The sequence below is a fragment of the Hyla sarda genome, chromosome 5 (genome assembly GCF_029499605.1).
Source record: "Hyla sarda isolate aHylSar1 chromosome 5, aHylSar1.hap1, whole genome shotgun sequence".
Lineage (NCBI taxonomy): Eukaryota > Metazoa > Chordata > Amphibia > Anura > Hylidae > Hyla > Hyla sarda.
In genome coordinates this window covers 115,133,558-115,154,423 of record NC_079193.1, presented here as the reverse complement: position 1 = coordinate 115,154,423, position 20,866 = coordinate 115,133,558, and the positions used below count along the sequence as shown (strand labels likewise).

The following is a 20,866-nucleotide window of genomic DNA, read 5'->3' as shown; positions in this document are numbered from 1 at the left end:
TTAGAGACTACTGCAGTGATCTCTATACTGCCCTCTAGATCTTGCAAAACTACAACTCCTAGCATGCCCACACAGCTGTTTGCTGTCTGGGCATGCTGGGAGTTGTAGTTTTGCAACATCTGGAGGTCCACAGTTTGGAGATCACTGTTCAACGATCTCTAAATTGTAGCACTCCAGATGTTGCAAAACTACAAATTCCAGCATGCCCACACAGAAAACAGCTGTCTGGGCATGCTGGGAGTTGTAGTTGCGTACCTCCAGCTGTTGCATAATTACATCTACCAGCATGCCCTTCTGTGATCAGTACATGCTGGGAATTGTAGTTTTGCAAAAGCTGGAGGCACACTGGTTGGAAAATACTGAGTTAGGTAACAGAACCTAACTGAAGGTTTTCCAACCAGTGTGCCTCCAGCTGTTGCAAAACTACAACTCCCAGCATGTACTGACAGACTGTGCATGCTGGGAGTTGTAGTTTTGCAACAGCTGGAGGCTCACTGGTTGGAAAATACTGAGTTAGGTAACAGAACCTAACTGAAGGTTTTCCAACCAGTGTGCCTCCAGCTGTTGCAAAACTACTACTCCCAGCATGCACGGTCTGTCAGTATATGCTGCTGGGAGTTGTAGTTTTGAAACAGCTGGAGGTTTGACCCCCCCATGTGAACGTACAGGGTACATTCACATAGGCGGGCTTACAGCAAGTTTCCTGCTTCAAGTATGAGCAGCGGCAAATTTTTCGCCGCAGCGCAAATTCCTAGCGGGAAACTCACCGTAACCCACCAGTGTGAATGTACCCTAAAAACACTACACTACACTAACACCTAATAAAGAGTAAAACACTACATAACCACCCCCTTACACTGTCCCCCCCCCCCCCAATAAAAATGAAAAATGTATTGTACAGCAGTGTTTCCAAAACGGAGCCTCCAGCTGTTGCAAAACAACAACTCCCAGCATTTCCGGACAGCCACTGACTGTCCAGGCATGCTGGGAGTTTAGCAACAGCTGGAGGCACCCTGTTTGGGAATCACTGGCATAGAATACCCCTATGCAATCCCTAATTTAGTCCTCAAATGCGCATGGCGCTCTCTCACTTCGGAGCCCTGTCGTATTTCAAGGAAACAGTTTAGGGCCACATATGAGGTATCGCCGTACTCGGGAGAAATTGCACTACTAATTTTGGGGGCTTTTTCTCCTTTTACCCCTTATGAAAAGGAAAAGTTGGGGTCTACACCAGCCTGTTAGTGTAAAAATTTTTTTTTTACACTAACATGCTGGTGTTGCCCTTTACTTTTTATTTTCACAAGCGTTAAAAGGAAAAAAAGACCCCCAAAATTTGTAACGAAATTTCTTCTGAGTACGGAAATACCCCATATGTGGGCGTAAAATGCTCTGCGGGCGCACAACAAGGCTCAGGAGTGAGAGCGCACTATGTACATTTGAGGCCGAAATTGGTGATTTGCACAGGGGTGGCTGATTTTACAGCGGTTCTGCCATAAACGCAAAAAAATTTATACCCACATGTGACCCCATTTTGTAAACTACACCCCTCATGTAATGTAATAAGGGGTACAGTGAGCATTTACGCCCCACAGGGATCTGACAGATTTTTGGAACAGTGATCCGTGAAAATGAAAAATGTAATTTTTTTGTTTGCACAGCCCACTGTTCCAAAGATCTGTCAAACGCCAGTAGGGTGTAAATGATCACTGTACCCCTTATTACATTCCGTGAGGGGTGTAGTTTCCAAAATGGGGTCACATGTGGGGGAGTCCACTGTTCTGGCACCACGGGGGGCTTTGTAAATGCACATGGCCCCCGACTTCCATTCCAAAAAATTATCTCTCTAAAAGCTCAATGGCGCTCCTTCTCTTCTGAGCATTGTAGTTCGCTCGCAGTGCACTTGACGTCCAAACATGGGGTATTTCCATACTCAGAAGAAATGGGGTTACAAATTTTGGGGGGCATTTTCTCCTATTACCCTTTGTAAAAAAGTTAAATTTGGGGAAAAACCATCATTTTAGTGGAAATTTTTCTTTTTCATTTACACGTCTGACTTTAACAAAAAGTTGTCAAACACCTGTGGGGTGTTAAGGCTCACCGTACCCCTTGTTACATTCCTTGAGGGGTGTCGTTTCCATAATAGTGTGCGATGTGGGGGGTTTTGCTGTCCTGGCACCATAGGGGCTTCCTAAATGGGACATGCCCCAAAAACCATTTCAGAAAAACTCACTCTCCTAAATCCCATTGTTGCTCCTTCGCTTCTGAGCCCTCTACTGCGCCCGCCGAACACTTGACATACACATATGAGGTATTTTCTTACTCGAGAGAAATTGGGTTACAAATTTTGAGAGGATTTTTTTCCTTTTACCCCTTGTAAAAATTCAAAAACTGGGTCTACAAGAACATGCCAGTGTAAAAAATGAAGATTTTGAATTTTCTCCTTCGCTTTGCTGCTATTCCTGTGAAACACTTAAAGGGTTAACACACTTACTGAATGTCATTTTGAATACTTTGAGGGGTGCAAAGTGGGGTAATTTATGGGGTATTTCTAACCAGAAGACCCTTCAAATCCACTTCAAACCAGAACTGGTCCCTGAAAAATTCTGATTTTGAAAATGTTGCAAAAAATTGGAAAATTGCTGCTGAACTTTGAAGCCCTCTGATGTTTTCCAAAAGTAAAAACTCATCAATTTTATGATGCAAACATAAAGTAGACATATTGTATTTGTGAATCAATATATAATTTATTTGGAATATCCATATTCCTTATAAGCAGAGAGCTTCAAAGTTAGAAAAATGCTAAATTTTCAAATTTTTCATGACATTTTTGAATTTTTCACCAAGAAAGGATGCAAGTATCGCCGAAAATTTACCACTAACAAAGTTATTAGAGTTATTAATGCTTAAAGTGACAGTGGTCAGATTTGCAAAAAATGCTCCCGTCCTTAGGGTCATAATGGGCTCCGTCCCCAAGGGGTTAAATGGATGATTGGATCGCCCGCAGCGCTGCCGCAGCGATCCAATCATCCAGCACGGCAGCTGGATGTCCCCTCATCTGCCTTCGCTGTCTTCCGGGAGTCTTATGCTCTGATCTGCCTTCCCGCAGACCAGAGCAGAAGATGACCGATAACCCCGATCAGTGCTGTGTCCTATACATAGCACTGAACAGTATTAGCAATCGAATGATTGCGATAAATAGTCCCCTATGGGGACTATTAAAGTGTAAAAATAAAAGTAAAAAAAATGTGAAAAACCCCTTCCCCTAATAAAAACGTAAATTGTCCCATTTTCCCTTTTTCACCCCCAAAAAGTGTTAAAGAAATATCTTATAAACATATTTGGTATCGCCGCGTGTGTAAATATCTGAACTATTAAAATAAAATGTTAATGATACCGTACGGTGAACGGCGTGAACGTAAAAAAAAAGTCCAAAATAGATGCTTTTTAAAAAATGTATTAAAAGTTTTATATAAGCAAATATGGTATCAATAAAAAAGTACAGATCACGGCGCAAGAAATGAGCCCTCATACCGCCGCTTATACGGAAAACTGAAAAAGTTATAGATCTTCAAAATAGGGGGATTTTAAACGCACTAATTTGGTTAAAAAGTTTGTGATTTTTTTAAGAGCAACAGTAATAGAAAAGTATGTTATCATGGGTATCATTTTAATCGTATTAACCCAAAGAATAAATAACATGTCATTTTTACCATAAATTGTACGGTGTGAAAACAAAACCTTCCAAAATTAGCAAAATTGCGGTTTTCTTTTTAATTTCCCCACACAAATAGTATTTTTTTGGTTGCGCCATACATTTTATGGTAAAGTGAGTGATGGCATTACAACGGACAACTGGTTGTGCAAAAAACAAGCCCTCATACTAGTCTGTGGATGAAAATATAAAAGAGTTATGATTGTTTGAAGGTGAGGAGGAAAAAATGAAAACGTAAAAATAAAATTGTCTGCGTCCTTAAGGCCCAAATGGGCTGCGTCCTTAAGGGGTTAACTACATCCATTTGTGAGGGTCGGGGTTTTTGTTTAAAGTCCCATGCAAATATATGGGTAATGTTGTTCCCGCATAACTTCCGTACGGCTGGAGATATTTCAATAATACCTGGTACACATATTACTTATATGTCAAATATAAATATATAAATAGTTAAATTAACCCTTACCTACACCCTTATATAAAAGATGGGTTTTTGTTTCAAGTGCCATGCAAGTATATGGGACTTCCAGTACCGTACTCCACAATCTTCGCTCTGCATCTCCTGGTGAATGCATCAGTCCGGCTTGCAAGCCACACCCCATCTCACAAAGACACGCCCTTTTATTATCTATCCTTTTTGTGCATCGGTCTGGCTTGCAAATCACACCCAGTCCCACAAAGCCATGCCCCCTTCTATTTTCAGCTTACAACATCTTCATCACAAATCAGCCCCATCTGAGGACAGGATATGAGGACAAGATTTGAGGTCAGGATATGAGGATGGGACATGAGGACGGGATAAGATGACGGGATATGAAGACAGGATATGAAGACGGGATATGAGAACGGGAAATGAGGATGGGATATGAAGTCAAAAGCTTCCTCCTTTGTTGATTTTCCTCCCCAACAAGGATTAGGAAGGAAAAACTGGGCAACTCTGGGTACTCAGCTAGGACACAATAATGACAGCTTTTTGTTTTTTGCAACAATGGTAGAAATGTGTTGATGATAATGTTAATAGTTTCACATAATTTCAAAGCTCATTATTCATAAAAACATGCAATTACCTTCCAGCTTCCTGCAGCTAAGTTTTGTAATGCTCCAGCTGCACCTTCAAGGGTGTCTGGGTTTGAGCACTCAGACAAAAGTGTGAGGTAGGGTTTGACTATTGAAGGATGCCATAACATCTGGATGCCTTTTGGAGGATCTGCACAGTCAGGAAAAGGGCCAACTCCATCCCACTGGTGAGAAATGCAATAACAGCTTGTGTCACAGAATCCTTGCAATATTGCATATTTGCAAAATCAGAAAGGCAGCACTGAACACTTTTAAAATGTATTTTTTATTTTTTGTACACATACACTAATCACCTAAAATATGAAAAACACTTATATCTAACATACCCCCCTACTGCCAGTAGCCTTTTCAGCACTTAAAGGCACCCTGACTTCAAGTAAAAATTGGTCAGGAACGGTTTGAGAAAAAGGGTAACAGTAAAATTAGATAGGTGGTTTTAATGTTATGATGATAAATATATACACTTCTCAACATTGAAATTGCAACACCAAGAAAGAACAGTTATGGAATTTTGGAAATCACAGGATCGCTAAACAGCAATAATTTGCAAATGATAAAAAGTAAACAAAATATTGAAAACATCTCAGTATCTTTGTATTACAATTAATGTAGGTGTTGGGAAGTATAGTTGTTTATATACTTTATACTTGGGCCCCATGTTAAATAGATTAGAGAAAAAGATGGTTCTTTGGGGTAGGCTGCCCCTCTCGATGCCAGATAGGATGTTTCTGGTCAAGATGGTGATATTTCTGCAAGTTCTGTTGTTTTGTTTTTTTTAGTACATCCCCAACTTGGATTCAAGAATCCTGGTTTGATAACTTCCATAGACATCTAAACAAATTTATATGGAGACGCAAAAGATGTAGACGATGCATGGTGCGCCCCGGCTGGAGGTTTTACAATGCCAATTTTTAAGTTTTATTTTTTGGCTAGGGTTCTGAATATAATTAAATATGGGAAACTGGGGTTAGTTTCATATCATATTTTAACTATGGAGAAAAAAGCTAAATCTTTGATGGAAAGTCTGGAGGCGAAATGGGTAGATACAAATATCTCTTATGGGTGGATGATTATGATGGGTTGGCTATTATTTAGGAAAAAATGGTTAGGGAAGGGTAGCACATCAGTCACACTTATCTGGAATAATCGGTAATTGTTGGAGTTCTATTCCAGATAAGGTATTTTTGTCAAAGTTTGGGATAAGATATACTGAACAAAGAGAAATGGAGACCCCATTTTGAAAAATTTATGGATCGGTATGGGTTAAAAAAAAAGTCACGCTTTTAGGTATTTGCATTTATCTCATGCATATCACAAGACTGAGAATAAATCAAAGTTTGATATGGTGCACTCACCTTTGCTTGGATATTTACTAGATACGACTAGGGTTAATAAATCAATTATGTATATTTATATATCACTTAGAGGGGTTATCCAGCATAAGGTGATTTTAATACGTACCTGGCAGCCAGTAATGGACATGCTTAGGAAGGATCTGCACTTGTCTTGGGGCTAAATGGCTATGTTGTGAGATTACCATAACACTGTGGCTAGCTATTTGTGAACTAGTATTTCCTGTTTGACCTTTCTTTTTTTGACTACAAATCCCACAATTCCATCTTCCTCCCTCCCACACATCAGCCACCCCACCCATTGAAACATAAATGAGCTGCATCCATTCAAATCAGTTTGGTTTTCAATCATGGTGCCTACAGCTGTTGCATTAGTTGCAGATTGATCTCTCGCCCACCAAGTGATCGCTCCACCCATTGAAGCAGACAGGCTCCCTGTCATCAGCTGACTAGTGAGGTCAGGTCTCGGCCGCATTGCAAGCTGGGAAAAATCTGAGACAACAGTCATTTTGTATGCTGGTAAAAATAAATATTGGGGTGAAAATCACAGAAGAATTGTGAGAAAACCGTCACACACAGGTACACTATATTATGAACTACACAAATTTCACAGCCCTTGTAGCATAGTCAAATAAAATAAAATTCCTGGAATACCCATTTAATAAGGAAAAGGGGGGGGGGGGGTTAGATATTGATATCATATGTAAGTTGGTATTTTGTGTACTTATTGTATTTAGTTTTTTGTGAATTTGGTGCATTTTTCTAAAAGGAATAAAATAAATATAAATATTTTTTTTAAAAGCACATAAAAAAGTAACATTACATTTTATAGTTCAGACATTTATGCACGTGGCGATACCACATATGTTTATTTTTGTTTACATTTTTTTTTATGGAAAAAGGAGTGATTGAAAGAAGAAAACATCCAAATTTTTTGGGAAAAAACATAGGAGCAAAAGTGTCAAGCGCTACGGCGTAGGTACAGTGTCCCTTTAAGACTAGGGCAATAAGGAACTATGTCCTTACTCCATTAGATGGGGGTGCTTGGCATATGAATTGGCACTCAATGTATCCACGAAGTTGAAAAGAGACAATGCCACACTCACCATTTATAACAGACTTCTTTATTGTCCAAACATAGAAGGTACAACTGTCAGAAAAGCAGGGACGCCTCGTTGGTGCCATGCCAAGGCGATGCCATGTACTCAGCTAGTCTATATTTTTAAAACTCAATGGGAAATAATTATCAAAACTTGTGCAAAACTTGTCCAGTTGCCTATAGCAACCAGATTTCTTTTTTTCATTTTAAAAAAGGCTTCTAAAAAATGTAAGAAACAATCTGGTTTCTATGGGCAACTGGTCAACTTTTCTCTGCACAGGTTTTAAGAAATATCCCTCAATGTGTGAATGTGTATGTTTGTATGTTCCAGCAAAGCATTCAAACTCACCCCCATTCTGGATGGAATATAAGGATGGGATATGAGGTTTGCAATATTAGGGTGGAATATGAGGACGTGATATGAGGTTAAAATATGAGGACAGGATTTGAGGTTGGGATATAAGGGTCAGGATATCAGGTTTGGACAAGAGAATCATTGTTGTTTTCCCTCCTCCACAAGGTTTAGATAGGAAGACCAGTACAACAAATGGTACTCTGCTACTATACTATATTTATAAAACTCAACATGTGTGTGAGTATCTGTGTATGTTTCAGCATCACTTCCGAACAGGGTCAATTTGATGAAGCATGGCATACATGTTTCTGATATGTCAACTAAAAATATCGGACAGTAAATGTAACCCTAACCCATCCTCTTATGCTAGAGTGTGGGTTTTTGTCTAAAGTTCCATGCAAGTCTATGGGATAGGATATGGGGGACGTAATATGTTGTCCATATATCAGGTTGAGAAAAGTGGTCAAGATATGAGTTTGTGATATGAGGACGCCATATGAGGTCCAGATATGAGGATGTCAAATGAGGAAAAGTGTCTTCATATGTTGCTTTTCCTCCTCCGCAAAGTTTAGGTAGGAAAAACTGGGTAACACCAGGTATTCTACCTAGTTATATATAAAACTAAGAGTATGTACAGTGGGGAAAAACAGTATTTAATCAGCCACCAATTGTGCAAGTTTACCCCACTTAAAAAGATGAGAGAGGCCTGTAATGTTAATCATAGGTATACCTCAACTATGAGAGTCATAATGAGATTTTAAAAAATCCATAAAAATCACATTGTCTGATTTTTAAAGAATTTATTTGCAAATTATGGTGGAAGTATTTAGTCAGTAACAAAAGTTCATCTCAATACTTTGTTATATACCCTATGTTGGCAATGACAGAGGTCAAACGTTTTCTGTAAGTCACAAGGTTTTCACACACTATTACTTGTATTTTGGCCCATTCCTCAATCTCCTCTAGAGCAGTGATGTTTTGGGGATGTTGCTGGGCAACATGGACTTTTAACTCCCTCAAAAGGTTTTCTATGGGGTTGAGATCTGGAGACTGGCTAGGCCACTCCAGGACCTTGAAATACTTCTTACGAAGCCAATCAGGTGCCAGGGTGGTGTGTTTGGGATCCTTGTCATGCTGAAAGACCCAGCCATGTTTCATCTTCAATGCCCTTGCTGATTGAAGGAGGTTTTCACTCTCACGATATATATGGCCCTATTCATTCTTTCCTTTACACAGATCAGTCGTCCGAGTCCCTTAGCAGAAAAACAGCCCCAAAGCATGATGTTTCCACCCCCCTGCTTCACAGTAGGTATGGTGTTCTTTGGATGCAACTCAGCATTCTTTCTCATCCAAACACGACGAGTTGAGTTTTTACCAAAAAGTTCTACTTTGGTTTCATCTGACCATATGATGTTCTCCCAATCCTCTTCTGGATTACCCAAACGTTCTCTAGCAAACTTTAGATGGGCCTGGACATGTACAGGCTTAAGCAGGGGTACACATCTGGAACTGCATGATTTGAGTCCCTGGCGGCAGCGGCGTAGCATGGGTTGTCAGCACCCGGGGCAAGGCAAGTAATTTGCGCCCCCTAACCCGTGGATTTTAGCACTCGAGTCTCTTCCACTAGATTAGTTAAAGAAACCCTTACCCCCTAAGCACATGTATTGTTTGTTATGAAAATACTGATAAATAAATTAAGGGTTGTTAGACCCACTGGCTTACATCAACTTATGTTGAGCTGGAGCAGCTACATATGGATCGAAATCTGTCTCGTCACTGTTGAACCAACCAAACTTCAATCCATCTGGTCAGCTCAACATGCCAGTCTTGACCTGCAGACTGGGAACATCCCAAAGAAACTTCAGTTTTGGAGATGCTCTGCTAGCACTACACAGCCAGCCCACTGAGCCCAGAACTACTCCAGTCAGTCCTGACTCCTGTCACTCGTGACTCCTACCTTTTTTTTCACCGGCTGTCCCGGACCCGATCACAGCAGTCAGCAGGCTGGGTTTTCTCCTCCAAGTCCTCCTAGGTTTTCCTCCTGCAGCGTCTGTCACCACTGGCTTCCTCTCTGGCCTGTGTCACGCTTCTTCTTGCTGCTGCCTGGGCTGGTCTGGTGTGCTTCTCTCCCACGCTCAGCGCTGCGCTGGGTGGCCGCTGCACTGTCCTTCCCCCAGATAGTCCCTCGCTCTCTCTTCGCACCCACCGCACGCCTGGCACCTCCCCCCCCCCCCTCCACAGTGGGCGGCGACCCGGCGGCTCGGATTCGCACAGCCAGCACTGCAGAGAGAGTGAGTGAGCCAGGCAGGGGCAGAGAGCTGCGAGTGCGAGCGCGCCCCCCCAGATGTTGCGCCCGGTGCGGCCAGCCCCCCTGCACCCCCCACGCTACGCCACTGCCTGGCGGCCTAGTGTGATATGGATGGTAGTTGTTACTTTGGTCCCAGCTCTCTGCAGGTCATTCACTAGGTCCCCCCGTGTGGTTCTGGGATTTTTGCTCACCGTTCTTGTGATAATTTTGACACCACAGGGTGAGATCTTGCATGGAGCCCCAGATCGAGGGAGATTATCAGTGGTCTTGTATGTCTTCCATTCTCTAATAATTGCTCCCAAAGTTGATTTCTTCACACCAAGCTTCTTGCCTATTGCAGATTCAGTCTTCCCATCCTGGTGAAGGTCTACAATTTTGTTTCTGGTGTCCCTCGAAAGTCTTGGCCATAGTGGAGTGTGACTGTTTGAGATTGTGGACAAGTGTCTTTTATACTGATAAAAAGTTCAAACAGGTGCCATTAATACAGGTAACGAGTGGAGGACAGTGGAGATTCTTAACCCCTCAACCACTTAAGGACCTAGGGCGTATGGATACGCCTTGACATCCTGGTACTTAAGGACCCAGGGCGTATCCATACGCCAGTGGGAATTTCGGTCCCCGCCGTGCTCAGCAGGCATCCCGCGCAAATGCCCAGGGGGGTCATTAGACCCCCCCCCCCATGTCGGCGATCGCGGCAGATCATTGGTGAATTCACACTAACGATCTGCCGCGATTCGGGTCATACGGGTCACATGTGACCCGCTGACCCGAAGATACAAGGTGATCGGGGGTGTACAATACACCCCCTATCACCCACTGTATCTATGGAGAGGTGGCGATTTCGTCACCCCCCCAGGAGCGCTGCTATCGGCTGGACGATCGTCCAGCCAATAGCAGCCGGCGGGGGAGGGGTTAACTGCATCTTCTTGCAGCTCTGCCTGTTAGCGGAGTTCAGTCAGCGGGCAAAGCTGCTCGAAGGTGCCAGGGACCCCCCCCTGTGAGGATTGGAGCCCCCTCAGGACCGACGATCCCCCATAGAGCAGGGACAGAAAAAACCCCAGGGAAAGGTAGGAAAAAATAGTGTAAAACAGTAAAATAAAAGTAAAAAAAAAAAAATCCCCCCACCTGACCCCCTAATAGGTCCCCAAGGGTCTGCCTGAGATTTTTTAGCTTGACCCGGGCCCTATTAGGGGTTCAGGGCGCTGCATTTGGCCCCCCATTTTTTTTGGGCCGCAGCTTTTTATTTTTGTTCATATAACGGTGTGTGATTTCTAATCACACACCGTTATATATAGTATACACCAAGCACACACACTACATACATCCCCGCCACCCCCCACACACACCGCCTCCCCCCCCCCGCCACCGCCCCCCGCCACCGTAGAAAAAGGCGATGGCTCGCCGGGCATTTTCGGTGGCGGAGGCATACGCTTTTCTTGCCTCCGACTCCGAATCTGTCAGTGAGGACGATGAAGATCCAACATTCCTGTGTTCTTCATCGTCCTCCTCATCATCTAGTACTGATGATGAGCCCCCTGCACGGTGGCGGAGACGCCGCCAGGCGAGGCCACGCACCCCCCATGAAAGTGCCCCAGTGGCTGGCACTAGTGCTAGTGGTGATGCCGCTCGTACTAGGAGTCCGACCCCCCAGGCAATTTTACCGGAGCTCCCTTCCGGTGAACCTGTCTGGAGACCCACAGAGGGTTATCAGCCACAGATTCCGGAGTTTGTTGGCGACTCCGGAATCCGGATTGACACGGCTGGGTTCACTGAATTTGACTTTTTCAGTTATTTTTTCAGTGACAGCCTGGTCAATCACATGGCGGAGCAGACGAATCTGTACGTCAGGCAGTTCATCGCCCACCACCCTGATTCTTTTTTGGCCAGGTCCAATGAATGGTACGCCGTCAGTGCAGCCGAAATGAGGACATTTTGGGGCCTCGTCCTGCACATGGGCCTGGTCAAAAAGCCAAGTGTCAGGCAGTACTGGAGCGGGGACATCCTATACCAGACCCCGCTGTACAGTATGGCCATGGCACGGAAGCGGTTCGAGGCCATTCAGAAATGCCTGCATTATGCAGATAATGCGGCATGTCCACCCCGAAGTGATCCCACCTATGACCGGCTTTACAAAGTGAGGCCGGTCATCGATCACTTTGGGGCCAAATTTTTGGAGGCCTATGTACCGCTTAGGGAGCTCTCTGTAGATGAGTCTCTCATCAGTTTTAAGGGGAGACTCATCTTCTGCCAGTATATTCCCTCGAAGCGGGCGCGATATGGCGTGAAGCTATATAAATTTTGTGAGAGTACCTCCGGGTACACTCTCAAGTTTAGGGTGTATGAGGGACGAGATTCCCGTATTGAACGCCCAGATTGTTCCCCTACTCTGGGTGTTAGCGGGAAAATCGTTTGGGACCTTATGTTCCCATTGCTGGATAAGGGTTACCACGTGTACGTGGACAACTTTTATACCAGCATCCCTCTCTTCACATCCCTTGTCGCCAGATCGACGTCCGCTTGTGGGACCGTGCGGAAGAATCAGAGAGGCCTCCCTCTAAATTTTGTTCAGACACCTATGCCCAAGGGTGAGTCCCGTGCCCTTATCCATGAAAACCTGTTGCTGGTCAAGTATAAGAGGGATGTCCTTATGCTGACCACTATTCATGGTAACGGCAGCTCACCTGTCCCTGTGCGAGGTACCACAACAACGGTCATCAAGCCCGATTGTATTCTGGACTACAATCGGTATATGGGGGAAGTTGATCTTTCTGATCAAATCCTGAAGCCATATAACGCCATGCGGAAAACACGTGTATGGTACAAGAAAGTTGCGGTCTACTTGGTACAGGTTGACATGTACAACTCTTTTGTACTGTACCAGAACGCTGGCAACACAGGGACATACCTTCAGTTCCAAGAAGAAGTCCTAAAGGTCCTGATCTTTGCTGACCGGGAAAGAGCAGGCCGGACTTCCCAAGAAACTGAAGTTATAGGTGCCAGGATTGTCCCAGGCCAACACTTTCCAGGTGAGGTCCCCCACACTGGAAAGAAGGGACGATCCCAGAAAAAATGCAGAGTGTGTAACAGGAGGGGGATACGGAAGGACACAACCTATCAATGTGACACTTGCCCTGATCATCTGGGCCTCTGCATTAAAAACTGCTTCAGGGAGTATCACACTTCCATGCAGTACTAAATTTTCCCTTTTCATTTTAATTTTCCATAATTTGACCCCAATGTACCAAGTCCAGAGTACATTCCAAGTTTTAACCCCATAAAACCACTAAATTGCCCAAAAAACTCTCATAAAAAAAAAAAACTGATAAGACCTCTGTGGGTATTTTTTTCTCTGGGTCATGGGTCACTGAGTCACTATCATCGGGGACTTTTTATGTTGCCTCAAATGCGCAGCGCTCTCTCTCCACCTGAGCGGGGTGCGCATTTGAGGCAACAGGTTAGGGACGGCCACACACATCACATTCCCAGAATGATGATTCAGAGCATAGGGTTTGGGGTGGGCATATTTTTTAGTTTTGGCTATTCTCTGGGTCATCATTCTGGGAACATAACCTGTTTTATCCTTTTATGTCCCACTGTACCCCTTGTTAGTTATTAGTGTACCCCATATAATGCCCCTTGAGGGGGGGGGTCCCACTGTTCTGGCTCCATAGGCAGAAGCTCAAGGCCCCTGACTGCCCTCCTGTTCCTCCGTGACCAGTGTGCACCCGGAGATCCGTTTTACGCCCAGATATGAGGTATGTCCTTTTTCCAAAGAAATGCATTTACAAATTTAATTTTAATTTTTTTGCTTTTCTGGCAGTAAATGCGACATGCCCCCCCCCCCCCATTTCAGCAAAATTAGCAAATGTGACTCTTTCTCTTCTGAGCATTGTAGCGCTCCTGCAGTGCATTTGACGTCCACTTATGGGGTACCTCTATACTCAGAAGAGATGGGGTTACAAATTTTGGGGGGTATTTTCTGCTATTAACCCTTGCAAAAATGTGAAATTTGGGGGAAAACACACATTTTAGTGAAAAAAAATATATTTTTTTTTACATATGCAAAAGTCGTGAAACCCCTGTGGGGTATTAAGGCTCACTTTATTCCTTGTTACGTTCCTCAAGGGGTCTAGTTTCCATAATGGTATGCCATGTGTTTTTTTTTCTTGCTGTTCTGGCACCATAGGGACTTCCTAAATGCAACATGCCCCCCGAGCAAAATTTGCTCTCAAAAAGCCAAATATGACTCCTTCTCTTCTGAGCATTGTAGTTCGCCCAAAGTGCACTTCAGGTCAACTTATGGGGTACCTCCATACTCATAAGAGATGGGGTTACAAATTTTGGGGGGTATTTTCTGCTATTAACCCTTGCAAAAATGTGAAATTTGGGGGGAAACACACATTTTTGTGAAAAAAAAAATATGTTTTTTTTACATATGCAAAAGTCATGAAACCCCTGTGGGGTATTAAGGCTCACTTTATTCCTTGTTACGTTCCTCAAGGGGTCTAGTTTCCAAAATGGTATGCCATGTGTTTTATTTTTTTTTGCTGTTCTGGCACCATAGGGGCTTCCTAAATGTGACATGCCCCCCAAAAACCATTTCAGAAAAACTCACTCTCCAAAATGTCGCTCCTTCCCTTATGAGCCCTCTACTGCGCCAGCCGAACACTTGACATACACATATGAGGTATTTCCTTACTCGAGAGAAATTGGGTTACACATTTTAAGAAAATTTCTCTCTTTTTACCCCTTGTAAAAATTCAAAAACTGGGTTTACAAGAACATGCGAGTGTAAAAAATGAAGATTTGGAATTTTCTCCTTCAACTTGCGGCTATTCCTGTGAAACACCAAAAGGGTTAACAAACCTTTTGAATGTCATTTTGAATACTTTGAGGGGTGCAGTTTTTATAATGGTGTCATTTATGGGGTATTTCTAATAAGAGGGCCCCTCAAATCCACTTCTAAACAGAACTGGTCCCTGAAAAAATCAAATTTTGAAAATTTTGTGAAAAAATGGAAAATTGCTGCTGAACTTTGAAGCCCTCTGATGTCTTTCAAAAGTAAAAACTTGTCAACTTTATGATGCAAACATAAAGTAGACATATTGTATATGTGAATCAATATATAATTTATTTGGAATATATATTTTCCTTATAAGCAGAGAGCTTCAAAGTTAAAAAAATGCAAAATTTTCAATTTTTTCATCAAATTTTGGAATTTTTCACCAAGAAATGATACAAGTATCGACAAAATTTTACTGCTAACATAAAGTAGAATATGTCACGAAAAAACAATCTCGGAATCAGAATGAAAGGTAAAAGCATCCCAGAGTTATTAATGCTTGAAGTGACAGTGGTCAGATGTTAAAAAAATTGCCGGGTCCTTAAGGTATATTTGGGCTGGGTCCTTAAGGGGTTAAGGACCAGACCAATTTTCACTGTAGGACCAGAGCGTTTTTTGCACATCTGAACACTGTCACTTTAAGCATTAATAACTCGGAGATGCTTTTACCTTTCAATGTGATTCAGATACAGTTTTTTCAAGACATATTCTACTTTGTGTTGGTGGTAAAAGTTTGTCATTACTTGCATAATTTCTTGGTGATAAATTCCAAAATTTGATAAAAAATTTAAAATTTAGCATTTTTCTATCTTTGAAGCTCTCTGCTTTTAAGGAAAATAGACATTCCAAATAAAATATATTTTGATTCACAAACACAATATGTCTACTTTATGGTTGGATCATAAAGTTGACATGTTTTTACTTTTGGAAGATATCAGAGGGCTTCAAAGTTCAGCAGCAATTTTCCAATTTTACACAACATTTTTCAAAATCAGAATTTTTCAGGGACCAGTTCAGGTTTGAAGTGGATTTGAAGGGCCTTCTTATTAGAAATATCCCATAAATTATCTCATTATAAAAACTGCACCCTCAAAGTATTCAAAATGACATTCAGTAAGTGTGTTAACCCTTTAGGTGTTTCACAGGAATAGCAGCAAAGTGAAGGAGAAAATTCCAAATCTTCACTTTTTACACTCGCATGTTCTTGTAGACCCAGTTTTTGAATTTTTACAAGGGGTAAATGGAGAAAAATCCTCTCAAAATTTGTAACCCAATTTTTCTCGAGTAAGGAAATACCTCATATGTGTATGTCAAGTGTTTGGAGGGTGCAGTAGAGGGCTCAGAAGTGAAGGAGCGACAATGGGATTTTGGAGAGTGAGTTTTTCTAAAATGGTTTTTGGGGGGCATGTCACATTTAGGAAGCCCCTATGGTGCCAGAACAGCAGAAACCCCCACACATGGCATACCATTTTGGAAACTACACCTCTCAAGGCAGGTAACAAGGGGTCCAGTGAGCCTTAACACTCCACAGGTGTTTGACGACTTTTCGTTAAAGTCGGATGTGTAAATGAAATTTACCATTTTTACAAAGGCTAATGGGAGAAAATGCCCCCCCCCCCCCAATTTGTAACCCCATCTCTTCTGAGTATGGAAATACCCCATGTTTGGACGTAAAATGCTTTGCGGGCGAACTACAATGCTCAGAAGAGAACGAGTCACATTTGGCTTTTGGAAAGCAAATTTTGCTGAAATGGTTTTTGGGGGGCATGTCACATTTAGGAAGCCGCTATGGTGCCAGAACAGCAAAAAAATCCACATGGCATACTATTTTGGAAACTTTTTGTTAAAGTTGGATGTGTAAATGAAAAAAAAAAATTTTTTTCACTAAAATGCTGGGTTTTCCCCAAATTTTACATTTTTACAAGGGGTAATGGGACAAAATTACCATCAAAATTTGTAACCCAATTTCTTCTGAGTATGGAAATACCCCATGTGCGGACATTAAGTGCTCTGCGGGTGAACTACAATGCTCGGAAGAGGAGGAGGGCCATTGTGCTTTTGGAAAGAGAATTTGTTTGGAATGGAAGTCAGGGGCCATGCATTTACAAAGCCCACTGTGGTGCCAGAACAGTGGACCGTCCCACACGTGACCCCATTTTGGAAACAACACCCCTAACAGAATTTAATAAGGGGTGCAGTGAGCATTTACATCCCACTGGCGTTTGACAGATCTTTGGAACAGTGGGCTGAGCAAATGAAAAATTAAATTTTCACAGACCACTGTTCCAAATATCTGTCAGACACCAGTGGGGCTTAAATGCTCACTGTACCCCTTAATACATTAAATGAGGGGTAAAGTTTCCAAAATGGGGTCACATGTGGGGGGGTCCATTGTTCTGGCACTATGGGGGCTATGTAAACACACGTGGCCTTCAATTCCGGAAAAAAATTATCTTCAAAAGCCCAATGGCGCTCCTTCTTTTCTGAGCATTGTAGTTCACCCGCACACCACTTCACATCCACATATGGGGTATGTTCTTACTCAGAAGGAATGGGGTTACAAATTTTGAAGGCTTTTTCCTATTTTCCCTTGTTAAAATGAAAAAGTTAGGGTAACACCAGCATTTTAGTGAAACTTTTTTTTTTTTTTCTCATTTTCCCATCCGACTTTAACGAAAACTCGTCAAACACCTGTGGGGTGTTAAGGCTCACTATACCCCTTGTTACGTTCCGTGAGGGGTGTAGTTTCCAAAATGGGGTCACATGTGGGTATTTATTTTTTTGCGTTTATGTCAGAACCGCTGTAAAATCAGCCACCCCTGTGCAAATCACCAATTTAGGCCTCAAATGTACATAGTGTGATCTCACTCTTGAGCCTTGTTGTGTGTCCGAAGAGAATTTTACGCCCACATATGGGGTATTTCTGTACTCAGGAGAAATTGCGTTATACATTTTGGGGGTCTTTTTTCCTTTTACCTCTTGTGAAAATAAAAAGTATGGGGCAACACCAGCATGTTAGTGTAAATTTTTTTTTTTTTTTACACTAACATGCTGGTGTAGACCCCAACTTTTCCTTTTCATAAGGGGTAAAAGGAGAAAAAGCCCCCCAAATTTGTAGTGCAATATCTCTCGAGTACGGAAATACCCCATATGTGGCCCTTAACTGTTTCCTTGAAATACGACAGTGCTTAAGTACCAGGGTCCTTAAGTACCAGGGAGCAAAGGCGTATCTGTACGCCCTTGGTCCTTAAAAGGTTAAATAAGAAGTTCCAGGTCTGTGAGAGCCAGAAATCTTGCTTGTTTATAGGTGACCAAATACTTATTTTCCATCATAATTGGCAAATAAATTCTTTAAAAATCAGACAATGTGATTCTATGGATTTTTTTCATATAATTTCTCTCAGAGTTGAGGTATACCTATCGGGAAAAATACTGGGGCTCTCTCATCTTTTTAAGTGGGAGAACTTGCACAATTGTTGGCTGACTAAATACTTTTTTGCCCCAGTGTATGTATGTTCCAGCATAACATGTAACTTATATGTCAACTAAAAATATAGTAAAGTTAAATCAACCCTATTCCCCCTTATGCGTGCGTCAGTCTTACTCTTAAGTCCCATGCAAGTATATGGGACTTCTGGTGCTTCTTCTAATCACTTTACACGTGGGCTGCAGAGATTGCCCGCTACTATTAAATATCCTGCCGACTGTCCAGGATGGTTATAAGGCTAAGTTTCCACTTGTTTTTTTTCTGGCAGTTTTTGGAAAACTGCCACTGCAGTCAGAAGTGGATCCATAAGGGAGGAGAAGTGTAAGTCCTTCCTTTATATGTCCTATTCCTTTTGAATACACTTCTGGCTTTGGCTCAAAAACTGCAGTGGCAGTTTTCAAAAAAAAAATACGCCAGAGAAAAAAGAAAGAAGTGGAAACTTAGCCTTAGGGTGAAGACAGATGGTTATGAGGATGCAGGATATGAGACCGCATGTAAGGATATGAGCACAGTTGCTTTTAAATTCAGATAGGAAGACCAGAAAACACTGGGTAGTCATCTAGTATACACAAACACACACATATATATATATATATATATATATATATATACACACTCATGTGTCAGTGGTGTTCACATAAAGATAAGTGGGAAGATTTATGAAAACCTGTGCAGAGAAGTGCTGCAGCTTTTATTTTTCAGAGGCCATTTTAAAATTAACCCCTTAACGACCCCCATCAACCCCTCAGATTCCACAGATCATGGCATCTGCAGCAATGCGTTAGTTAAAATGGATGATCGGATCGCCTGCTTACCTGCTCTGGCCGTCATCCCGGGGTCTTCTCCTCTGGCCGATAATACTGATCAGTGCTATGCATATGCATAGCACTGTTCAGTAACTACAATCTAAGAAATCTAAGGATTGCTGTAAATAGTCCCCTATGGGGACATAAGAAGTGTAAAAATTTTTTTTTTTTAAATCCCTTTTTATTCCAAAAAGTGTAAAAAAAATTATTAGTAAACATATTTGGTTTCACCGCGTGCATAAAATGTCCAAACTATCAAAATATAATGTTAATAATCCCGCATGGTGAACAGCATAAACTAAAAAAAAAAAAAACACCTATATGCAAAAGTGGGACCAATAAAAAGTACAGAACATGGAGCAAAGAATGAGCCCTCATGCAGCCCCGTAAATGAAAAAATGAGAAAGTTATAGGTGATCCAAATAGAGTGATTTTAACCCCTTAAGGACGCAGGGCGTATCCATACGCCCCCGTTTCCGAGTCCTTAAGGACTCAAGACGTACGGGTACGTCGTGTGTTCTTCTGGCCCCTGCCGTTCGCCGGGCAGGGACCGGACGGGGATGCCTGCTGATATCGTTCATCGTGCTGAGATCCCCCCATATAGGCGATCGCAGCCAATTGCCGGTCAATCCAGACCGGTGATTTGCTGCGATTCCATTCCCCGCCGCTTGCCGGGCGGGGATTGGAGCCGGATGCCTGCTGAAATCATTCAGCAGGCATCCCGACAGAGTGCCGAGAGGTATCCTGAGGATCGCCGCAGATCGCCGGTAAATACTAACTACTAATGCTAAATACTAATACATCACAAATCATCATCTGTACAGTACTGGGGGCGGCACTGTTGCCATCCCCAGTACAGCAGTGATTGGGCAGCCGTAGTGACTGCACCAATCACTGCAGTATGGGGAGGGGGGGAGGAGGGTGCAGGAGCACGCTGCTCCATTTTGCCCACCATTTCACAGAGATCTGGTGTGCAGGACGGAGCCCCGTGCTGCCATCTCCCCCCTCAGAAGAAAAAAAGTTTTAAAAAGTGCCCCCTTTCTGTGGCCGCTTGGCACAGAACGCAGTCAGGGAAAGCATTAGATTAGGTAGGGACAGTTAGGGGTTAGTTGGGCGTACCATCTGTAGGTGTCCGCGGGTCCATAGCACCTTTAGTTGCGTGACCACGGCCCTACAGGGTCACTGCGGTCTGCCCCTAGCCTTTTTTTTTTCCAGCGTACCAACTGTGGGTGTCCACAGGTAATTTTATTTTTTGCACCTATAGGCGGTCCGTTCCCCCAGTAGCAGGCCTGTGCTGTGTGGACGGACCGTACCTCTGTGTGCGGCCTGCCTCACCGCTGTCAGTGATTCATCACTGATCAGCGTTTTTTTGGGGAGTTCAGGCGGGTGCATTTTTTCGGGTTAAGCGTTTTATTATTTTATTTTTCAGGTTTTTTGTGTGGGGGTCTGTACGTGCCACCAGCCACTGTTCTGGGTTGAGTGGTCAGACCCCCCACAGACTTCTGCGCCCCCTGCCGCCACCAAGCGCTAATCAGTGCGCACACCACTTATTAGGTAAACGTGTTTTTTTTTGGTGCAGGATTTTTAGCGCTAGAAGTCTTTTTTTTTTTTAAGTTTCTTTTTCTTTTTGCTTAGTTTTATTTAATATTTTTTTTCTTAGGGCGGGTTAGTTAGTTAGGTTAGGGCAGTAGTCTCACACCACACGCAGCAAATACACAAATAAAGTTTATATATATGTGTATATATGTGGGGGGAAAAACTTTATTTGTGTATGTGCTGCGTGTGGTGTAAGAGTATGGAAATGGCCCGCAGGGCGTTTTCAGTGGAGGA

The 20,866-nt window shown here is 42.8% G+C and overlaps 1 protein-coding gene across 6 annotated transcripts in view; it reads right to left on the bottom strand.

Annotated features, from left to right (window-relative positions):
* CTNND2 (catenin delta 2) overlaps positions 1–20,866 on the bottom strand; it is a 913,533-nt gene that overhangs the window by 250,926 nt on the left and 641,741 nt on the right. For all 6 annotated transcript variants that reach the window (XM_056520133.1, XM_056520132.1, XM_056520127.1 and 3 more), the window contains one exon: positions 4,777–4,950. In XM_056520133.1, the coding sequence (XP_056376108.1) occupies positions 4,777–4,950 (174 nt within the window). The remainder of the gene's footprint in view (positions 1–4,776; positions 4,951–20,866) is intronic.